This window comes from Condylura cristata, unplaced genomic scaffold (genome assembly GCF_000260355.1).
Source record: "Condylura cristata isolate star-nosed mole 26May11 unplaced genomic scaffold, ConCri1.0 scaffold00005, whole genome shotgun sequence".
In the NCBI taxonomy this organism is placed as follows: Eukaryota; Metazoa; Chordata; class Mammalia; order Eulipotyphla; family Talpidae; genus Condylura; species Condylura cristata.
In genome coordinates, this window is record NW_004567106.1 from 24,822,520 (window position 1) to 24,833,409 (window position 10,890).

The 10,890-nt window shown below is 36.4% G+C and overlaps 1 protein-coding gene across 2 annotated transcripts in view; it reads left to right on the forward strand.

Moving 5' to 3' along the window:
• Window positions 1-4,681, forward strand: part of CCDC126 (coiled-coil domain containing 126) — a 28,562-nt gene extending 23,881 nt beyond the window's left edge. For both annotated transcript variants that reach the window (XM_012720740.1, XM_004676775.2), the window contains one exon: window positions 2,934-4,681. In XM_012720740.1, the coding sequence (XP_012576194.1) occupies window positions 2,934-3,118 (185 nt within the window). In that variant the 3' untranslated portion in view covers window positions 3,119-4,681. The remainder of the gene's footprint in view (window positions 1-2,933) is intronic.
• Window positions 4,682-10,890: the final 6,209 nt, after the last annotated feature.

Consider the following 10,890-nt stretch of genomic DNA (forward strand, 5'->3'; position numbering starts at 1 on the left):
GTATATACTTTTTTAAAGGATTTATTTATTTATGCATACAGAACCGGGGTACAGGCCAGAGGTACAGGGGTGGTGAGATGATTCACCTGAGACAGAGTGGGGAGCAGAACAGGCTGACTGACGGAGAGCAGCAGGCGGGTCAGGAGAGGTCTTCTACAAGCCATGTGGGTCACCTCCAGGGTGGGGATCAAACTCATGCTAAAGTGGCTTTAGCTTCTTAGTGCTGTGCTTTAACCTGCTGCATCACTAGGGAGGGCCCCAGTACATAATTTAAGAGCTTTCAAAAAAGATATCTCCAGGCCCAGATGGCTTCACTGGAGAATTCTACCAAAAGTCTGAGAGTTAATTTATTTCCATTCTGTCTTTCCCAGGTGGTAGAATTTTTGTTGATCTGTTTATTAATGGATGCTTGGGTTGTTTTTATCTTGTGGCTATTGTGAATAGTGCTGAAATGTATGTGTGTGTACAAGTATCTCTTTCAGTCCCTACTTTCAACTTCTGGGTGTATATTCCTAGAAATAGAATTGATGGGTCATATGGTAATTTTATGTTATGCTTTTCTTTCTTTTTTTAACCTGTAGGTTTTCTTTCTTTTTTTTCTAAATTATATATTTATTTTTTATTTTTTTTTTACACCATTTTGTGCATTTTTCCATCTCAGTTGTAATCCTCGTGGGTTTCCCACCACCAATTCACCCGTGTGCTATCACCACAGTCCAGTGCACTCTTCCCACCCCAGTTCTGATCTCCCTTTCACCACCATAAAATGGCTCTGGTTTATAGTTGTTCATTTTTACTCTATTATATTTGTTTGTCTCTCTTCCCTCCCTCCCCCCGATTCCTTATGCTCCTGCTATGAGTAAACCATCCAGTATTTTTATTTTTCTTTCACTAAGCATGATTGCTTCCAACTCCATCCAAGTTGCTGCAAAAGGCATGAACTTATCTTTTTTGATTGCTGAGTAATATTCCATCGTGTATATGTACTGCATCTTTTTAATGTAGTCTTCTATTTTTGGGCATTTGGGTTGATTCCACATTTTCCCTATTGTAAATAGAGCAGCAGTAAACATAGGGGTGCAGGAGTCTTTTTGAATTAGTGTTTTTGTGTCCTTTGGGTACATACCTAAGAATGGGGTTGCTGGGTCATATGGAAGCTCTATTTTTAGTCTTTTGGTTGTATCAGCTTGCACTCCCACCAACAGTGTAGAAAGTTCCTTTTTCTCCACATCCTAGCCAACGTTTGTTGTTGCTAATTGTTTTAAATGTGCCATCCTTACTGGTGTGAAGTGGTAGCTCATTGTAGTTTTAATTTGCATCCCCCTTATTACAAGTGATGTTGAACATTTTTTCATATGCCTGCTGGCCATCTGCATTTCTTCTTTGGAGAAGTGTCTTTGTAGCTCTCTGCCCATATGTTTTGCTTTTTGAGGAATTGCCTAAGTGTTTTCCATAGTGACTGTCCCAGTTTATATCTATTCCCATCAGCAACTGGCGATAGTTCCAATTGATTCCCATAATTTTAACACTTATTTTTCCTTTCTTTGATGATAGCTATCATAGTAGGTGTGAAGTGGTAACCCCTGATATTGGGTATCTTTTTGAGTTTATACCTTTGGAAAAATCTCTCTTCAATTTCTTTGCCCATTTAAAAAAATTAGTTGTTTATCTTTTTGTTGTTGAGTTCTTTTTATGTACTTGATATTAGGCCCTCAAGAGGTATGATTTAAAAATACTTTCTTCCATTTTTGTGGGTATTGTCTTTTCACTTTCTGAATAGTGTCCTTTGATGCCCCAAAGTTTTAAGTTTTGATGAAGTCCAGTTTATCTTTTTTCTTTTGCTTGTGCTTTTTTAACTTTTTTTTTTAAAGTAATAGAACCATTAGCAAATTTTTCAGGTAGTGTTAGGTGGTATTTTCCCATGTGATCACAGATTAGGAATTGAATGACTTCTTTTGGGTGCAGGATCAACAAAAAAATAACTATTAGTTGCCACTGATTAAGTATCTAGTATGTGCTAGATGCCTTTGGGAGAACTTAGAAGAGAATTTTAAGGAAGAAAAGGGTCATAATTTAATTCTTCCCAGGTAAATTGTTCAGAAAACTCTTTACCTCCCAAGGAGATTAGAGATACATTCTTTTCTATCTTTGTCTGGAGAAAATTTAAGGTAAAACTTAAATTTTACTTTTTATGTTGACTGTACTAATCAGGTTCCTAGCTTCTGCCCTGGATCAGATACACATCCATACGTCAGCCTTTGGAGGTTTAGACACGTTTCTTATTTCTGTACTTCACTGAAATTCTTACTTAGTGTTTACCTTACCTGCCTAGTCCACTGTCATCTTTACCAACAGTTAAAGAAGCTCACGGTATATCGGTATATGGGTTCTTCATTGAGGGATAAATATTTTGAACCAGATTTTACATTTGTTTCACTGTACTACAAAAATGAGAATTTCAGTGGCCTCCCTGTTGGTGCAGGGTGATAAGTCTCAGCACTATGAAGCAATCCATAGCCATTGCAGCAAGAGGTCAAGCATCAGACTCCTCTTGTCTCGTTGCTACTTCCCTCAGCAGTATATTTCAGAAAGTCTACCTTTTCTGCTCCCCACTTTGTTTCTGGTGAATCCTCTTACTCTCCCTGCCCCGACCTCTGGTTTGAATGCATAAGTAAATAAAATAAATCTTTTTAAAAAATGAGTTTCCCCCACATTCATAATTCTGAAGTTCCTTTAAGAGCCTATGCACTTTATGTTGTTAATTAAAATAACTAAGACTTTTTCTGTTTGTGGTGTGGATGCTTTTTTCTTTAGTATATTTTTGCTTAGATGACTCAATAAATGTTCAGTTTCCCCCATGAACTGTGAACAAACCACAAATATTAAGTGTTTTGTTTAATATGACTTTTTTCTCTGATTTTTTTCCCCACCAGCGGATCTAAAAAGAACAATAGCTGTCCTTTTGGATGACATCTTACAACGCTTGGTAAAGCTGGAGAACAAAGTCGACTATATTGTTGTCAATGGCTCAGCAACCAACACTACTAATGGTACTAGTGGAAATCTGGTGCCAGTAACCACAAATAAAAGGATAAATGCATCAGGCAGCATTAGATAGCATTTGAAGATCACCTTGTGCTGCTACATCCACTGTGGATTATGTCCTATGGCAGAAAAGCTTTTTAATCACTGACTAGGATAGAATAATACTTTACAATAAAAGCTCTACATATTTACATTTTTTTGAAATATGCTGGATTCATGGGACTCTAATTCTGTATGTAAAATTTTAAAACTATTAGTTTGCGTTCAGGCAAGTCTCTTCAATGCTGTGCTATATTCTTAAAGGGATTTTGATAACATGGTTGGTGTAGTAAGGTGATCTTTATACAAATCTCTTGTGTTTGAGATCAAGGTGGAACTAAAACACTGAGAGACATGGATTCATTTCCATAAAATATTTATTAAAACATGTACCATATTTTTCAGGCATTGTTACTAAGTCAGTTTGTCATTTGTTCTCAATAGGTGTAAATGTTAGACTAATGCTATTAGACAATATGCTTAATTCCAGTACTATATTTTGTTACTCAGATTATGAACAGAGAAAAAAAAGTATAATGTTGAAAATAATGTTTGAAAATCATGACCCAAAGAATGTCTTTATTTGCACTATCCTTCAGAAATAACTGAAGGTTAATTATTGTATATTTTTAAAAATTTAACATTTGTAAAAGTATAATCTTGAAAATGGGTAGTAACCACTGTCTGTAACTTAAGCATTGAGGCAATTAAATGATAGTAAAGTAGTAACTAATCTCATATGTAACATTTTCTTACATATATTCTAAAGAATAAAAGATATTTTTATGAGATTAAAAAATAAGTAAAGTATTAATCCATGATTTTTCATATACTTGAATGTTAATTTAAGTTTAACCTTTGTGTATGCTATTAGGAAAGCAGAAAAAAACAGAAAAGTTCTGTTTTTACTACATTGTTAGGGGATTGGGACATTGAGATATTTATGAAACTTGGACTCTTAAGATACATATGTAAAGGTATTTGTGTTGCATTAAATTGATTAGAAAATGTTAACATTATATGAATATCCAGCTCTATGAAATTTTGGATTTGAATAACATACATTATTCATTTTATATAAGGACTGCTTAAAATAATTAAGAAAAATACAATATAAATTATAAAGATTGATTATCTTTTTAGGAAAACAGCTATTATATATAGCACAAGAGATCCTAATCTTGGGTAAATCTGGTATAGGAAAAAATACATCTTTATAAAAAATTCCCTTGTAGCAAATGACATTGCCATATGGTGCCCTATATTTAATAGTATTTATTCTCTGTAATAGCTGCCTAAGTGCAGCTAGCTTCTAGATTTAGACTATATTGAATTTAGTTTTTGGTTATTGTATTGTTCATTATTACAATATGCTATAAAATGTAGTAGCAATAATTATGGTATTTTGTTAAAATAAGTATGAGAAAATACTGTTTCATGAAAGGTAGCTTTCCAAACTCTTCTGTATACATTTATGTGAAGAACTAAATTATATGCCATTGCCAGGTGGAGTTTGGAATTGTTCAGTCTTTCTTATTAGATGCATACATTTTTGGTGTTTGTTTTCAGGGATGAAATAAAATATATTATTTGTACTTACAAAGTGTTAGCATAAACTTTTTTCTTTCTTTTTTTAAAAGATTTATTTATTTATTCATATAGAATTGGGGTACAGGCCAGAGATGTGGAGGGTGAGAGGATTCACCAGAGACAGTGGGAAGCAGAACAGGCCGACTGATAAAGTACACTGCTGAGGGGAGCAGTGGGCAGGTCAGGAGAGGTCTGCCTTGCCATGTGGAGTTCCTCCAGGGCAGGCGGGAATCGAACTCATGCGGAAGTGGCTTAAGCTTCTTAGTGCAGTGCTTTAACCTGCTGCGCCACCAGGGAGGGGCCGTAAACTTTTTTTCTTTAATGATGGCTTTGCATTTATTAATGATTAAAAGGAATAGTGTACAATTTTGGGGTTTGTTCCACCTACATCAGATAGTTTTTTCAGGAGAAAAATGGAAACTTATCCAGTGTAGGAGAAACTGAATCCGGTAATCAATTGGAATAAGTGTGGGAATTGTGACTAGAAGTTGTGCCTAAGTTAAGTTAAAATTAAACTTTGCTATTGAGTTTTTAAAAATCATAATTTAAGTATATCTTCAGTTAATTTAGTTAATTAGGACATTTGCATAAAGGGTAATGAGTCATAGGGTAAGTGGAGAGCCCTTATGTCAGAATAGAATTGGAAAGGCCTCTGGGAAATAAGGATGACTCCAGAGATAAGGGCAGAAAACTCTTAAGGGAACTAATCAAACACCCCAAGACTAGGGCCAACAGGAGACTCCACACACATAACAAGGATGATAAAGAAAAGTAAGCTAAGGGTGGGACACAGAGAGAGAGTTCTGGGCATAGATATTAAGCCTGAGTGAGTAAGATCACCAAGAACTAACTATGGCAAAGATATTGATGGAGCTTTAGAATAATTAGGAAAGACGGTTTATATTCCTTAAGGTATAACTCTTCTTGGGCTTCCTTGCCCTTTCCTGGCCTGGGAGTCCCTCTTTCTGATCTTTTTCTTGTTAATAAACAACTTCTTTCTATACATATTTACCTCCTTTCACTTGCTTGCCTGAGTGTCAGTGAGGTTCCTGCTGCAGCTTTATGAGACACCAACCCGTGGTGGTCTAGTGGCCATGACTCAGTGCTGTCACTACAGCCTGGGATCCATTCCTGGTTGGGAGACTAGGCCTGAAAACCTGAAATTATGGTATCAGTATCATTAAAGGTACTAAAAACATTTAAGTTTATTGCAGAATAACTTTGGTTTACTTTAGCTCTGTACTGATAAGTAATCTAAATATTTTTTCATAGCTAATGATTACTTGTGTCTTACTCATTTTCAAGAACATTAAGGACCTTGACCTTGCTGTTAGGCTCAAGTCTGTCTGTTTTTTTTTTTTTTTTTAATATTTATTTATGTATGCATATTGGTGTTGGCTTGAGGTGTGGAGGTTGAAAGGACTAACCAGAGACAGAGTGCGGATCAGAACAAGTAGATCAACTGAAATACACTGGTGAGGGGAGAAGAGGGTGAGACAGGAGAGATCTGCTGTGCTGTGTTAGATCCATTTGTAGTTGCAGTGCCCATAGCTTCAGAGTACTGAGACTTAACCCCTTGTGCCACTAGGGAGACCCTCAAACCAGCTTTGTGACACCATGTTCTTAGTTACTTTGAATTTATAGAATTTGCCTCATCCTATTTGAATATATCTGAGAAGCCTAAAATGTTAGCAACTTTACATCTCAAATTAAGGATCTTGCCTTGCAGATTTGGTTTAATTGTAAACTATGTTCTGTTTTGTTTTTTTTTTAAAGATTTATTTATTGATGCATACAGAACTGGGGTACAGGCCAGAGATGCAGGGGCGGTGACAGGATTCATCAGAGACAGTGGGAAGCAGAACAGGCCGACTGATAAAGTACACTGCTGAGGGGAGCGGCCGATGGGTCAGGAGAGGTCTGCTGTGCCATGTGGATCACCTCCTGGGCTGGGATTGAACTCATGCTGGAGTGGCTTTAGCTTCTTCGTGCTGTGCTTTAATCTACTGTGCCACCAGGGAGGGCCCTGTTCTGTTTTTAACCAGACACTGCTCATTGGCTCTCAAATCAGTCATGTGTGTACTTTTTAAAAGAGAAGTGGCCTGCCGGAAGGATGTCTGATATAATGAAACAGACCAAAATAAAGGGATTAATTGAGATCATTTTATCGCAGTTGAAAGCCCTGAGTAATTCTTTTTTCTCCCCTTTTTTTAAAATTGAGGTAATATTGGAATACCCTGTCAGGTATTACTACCATCATTATAGTGTACCTACCACCAACTCCCCCTTATTCTACCACCATAGACCATTAAGCTTCCTTCCCTCTTTGTTCTTATCCCTTCTTTGCTGCTTCAATATAAGCTTGTTTTTATATGACTCATAGTTTAGTTACTTTTATTCCACACATTAATGGTACCACCTGGTATTTATCTTTTTCCTGACTGCACTTAGCATTATCTCTTCAAACTCCACTCATATTGCTGCAAATGGCATGAGTTTGTCTTACCTTTTGATTAGGTGAATCATAAGGTTTATCTTCAGAGATAGCTAGAAAGGGACAGGAGAGGGGGAAAAAATGAATATAAAAGGAGAAATTCAGGGACCCTCTCTGGTGGTGCAACAGGTGAAAGCATAGCACTGTGAGGCTAGCTGCAGCCGCATCTGCAAGAGTTCAATCCACAGCCAGGGAGCTGACTCACATGACACAGCAGACCTCTCCTGTCTCACCCGCTGTGCCCCTCAGCAGTGTATTTCAGTCAGTCTGCCTGTTCTGCTCCCCACTCTGTTTCTGGTGAATCCTCTGGCTCCCTGCACCTCTGGTCTGTACCCTAGTTCTTGTATGCATAAATAAATAAATCTTTAAAAAAAAATTTAGAGAAGAAAAGTGGAGAAGTGGGGCTAGAGGGAGACTGGAAAAGTTTCTACCAAGTGGCAACTACTGCTGACATTTAGTAACTAAAAGTGATTCTGATCTGTCACATGCTCAATTAACATCTCATTTCCACTTAGTATTTAAAGTTCTCACTATGGAGAGAACACCCCAAATTTGCCCCAGGCTGTGTCCTAACCTCATTTCTTACTGTCCTTTCTAATTCCTCTTTAGCCATGTTGACTTTCTTTTCCTAGAACATACCAGGTATGTTTTTGCCTTAGCGGTTTCCAACGTGGTAATCCTCTATTTGTAGCTCTAATTCCTAGACAGTTTCATGGTTCTCTCCCTCACATTATTCAAGTATATGCAAACATTACTTCTTAAGAGAAGTTGTCTTTGACCACCTGCCCAAATAGCATGGTCTTCTGACCATTTTTCTTTTTACTTCATAGTGGTGATATGCTAGGCATTAAATTGTGTATTAGCTTTTTCTGATGATTCTCAAATCTAAGCTCCATAAAGACAAGGACTTCATTTTGTTCACTGAGTAAACTGGAGCATATGCAACTCTGGTGCATAATAGTTATCTGATAAAAGGAGTTACTAAACCAGTCTATAATTTTTTTTGGTGCATCTACATTTTTTGTTTTTGAAAATATACCTTATTATTTTTGTACAACGTACTGTGAATTTTCTCCGAGTTGGTAAGTATAAATTTTCATAATTTTTCCATTGTATGGCTACAGTAGTTACTTTAGTTGATAGATCTTTCCCTCAATTATTAGGCTTTTTGATTTCAGAGAAAAAAATTAGACTTAGTTGTAGGACAAGTCTAAAATCTGTTCTCTTTTTATTGTTCTATGCTGTCATTGTTTTAATGCTTAGAGGGTAGCATAATGAGTGTGCTTAATATGCTTTTGGGGAACTTCAAATTGAAGTGGTGAAATATCTTTACTTGTATAGAACTGCAAACAAGGGCAGAGACAATACAAAATAGGTGATCATCCTGATTGTTTTATATCATGAATATCATTTTTTTAAGTGTAAGAAAAAGACTAGGAATAAAATGTATAGTAGCCAATCATCAGAGGGAATTGGCTAGTGGTCAGACTTGATCAGATTGGGTTGGTAATTTTATTAAAAGCTTTTGACTTAAATGAATCAGTTATATTAGTGTGTATTTAAACAGACAAGACAAAGATTAATTTTTTTTTTGTTTTCTAGATTTTATAAATGTCAGCATCTTTCAAGTATCTTTTGCAAAGAGCTAATGACCTCCTCTGAGTCCTTCGTGGGTCAAGAGTAACTTCATATTGCTTCTAAATATTAGAAGCATTGTTTATTTTAATAAGTGATTATTTTTATTTCTATTGAAGTAATATTTCTTTACAACACCACAGAGGTTTTAGTTTTACAGTTTCTCACCTCAACAACTGTGTTTATCATACCATGCTAACTACCAAATGTCCAGTCACCATCTATCACCAATTGACTCCCTTTACCTTGTTCTACCCTACCATTCTGTTGTCAGAGTCTAAGGGTTTGTTGGTTTTGGGGTTTTTTTTTTGTATTCCATAAATGAGAGTGAAATCATCTGGTGTTTGTCTTACTCCTCACTTCACTTAACATAATTCCCTCGAGGTCCATCCATGTTGTAATGGCAATATTTCACCTTTTTAACTAAGTGTTCCCTTGTATATTCATACCACATCTTCTTTATCTAGACACTGATCACTAGACAGGAAGATCTACTGAAATGCACTGCTGAGGGGAGTAGCAGGTGAGACAGGAGAGGTTTGAAATGCCATGTGGGTCAGCTCCCTGGGCAGGGATTGAACTGCTTCAGTGGCTGCAGATAGCTTCCTACTGCTTAGACTTAACCCCTTGTGCCACCAGGGAGGCCCTTTTTCCATTATTTTCTGTAGATAGATGTTTTTGCATATTAAAGCTTGATGTTTATTAAATTCTGGCACTTTGCCAGGCTACTACATGAAGAGAATGTTGAAGGGCATCACTCTTCAGCACACTATTATTTAAAGGGTAGTTGCCCTCACCTATTTGGCTACCCAACAATACAGGTTTATTTCAGTCCAGGAAGCTGGGTGCAAACGATTGGATATAGATATATATGCACAGGTACATATAAGCAGCAAGATTAGTTAACAAACTTTGAAAATTGCACATAGCAGATTGCCTTAATGATAGCACTCACTGAACTATATATTGTGTTGTATCAACTTTGAGGTCTTATCGATGCTATGTGCCACAGTGAAGCCTGTGAAGACTTAGCCACATCTTGATACAAAATTTATATACAATAATATGCACACAATTTAAGTGTACATTAACTGAAATTTGACAACTGTATTAGCTTTTTTTCTCAAATTGCTATTAAAAAACAGAACATGGAGTTGAAACATTGGCCATTTTAGGATCTCTGCGGGAGGCATGGGGACGCTTTCTGGAGGCACTTTCTGGTCTGAGAAGTCCAAACCTCCAGCTGGATAAGAGGAGTCATTAGTATTTGGAGGACAGACTATCAGGATTACAGGATGTGGAAGTTGAGTCATCTGTAAAGTTAATCATTATCCTCTGACAAGAGGATGACAATCCAATTCTCCTGTTCATGCTGTACACTCTTACAGATACTGATGAATACTGTTGCCCCACACTAAACTATAGCAACAATCATTTTTTTTTCTTTTGCTAATTATATAAAGTATAAAATAAGTCAAATTACATGGATCTACATCAAGTCAAGGGAAACTCTTCCTTTATACTCATTTCCTTGCAAACTTACTCCCATTCCTACAACTTCCTGGAACTATTGTTAACATAAATTAGTCACTGAAAAAAAACACCTATAAAGAAACTGAACTTTAGGATCATCCATCTCAGCATTCTGGGGGAAAATTGATGAAATTTACTTCTAAGAAATATGAAAGAATACCATTATCCTTTCAAGAAAGAAGTCATTGAAATTTGTCTGTCTTTCTTGGCATTATACAGAAATAATGAACCTAACTCATACCAGTTCATTAGTCAAGGGCAGTGGTGTCAAAAACTGAGCTGTTCAAGTGGTGGTGGGAAGTCCATGGGGATTACAACTGAGATGAAAAAATGTACAAAAAGAAGAATGTAAAAGAAATTAAAAAAAAACTGATTTGTGTACAATCACTGGCTTCCCACTTCAGATAAGATGTAGCTCTTTTTCAAACAGTTGTATCAATGCTTTGATGAGCCCAGTTAGCTCAATAGGTCATGTGGTTCATTACATATAGCACTGTTACATGGAGAGAAAATAAACATGGTTTTTTGAAAAGGAGAACATTTATACAACATGA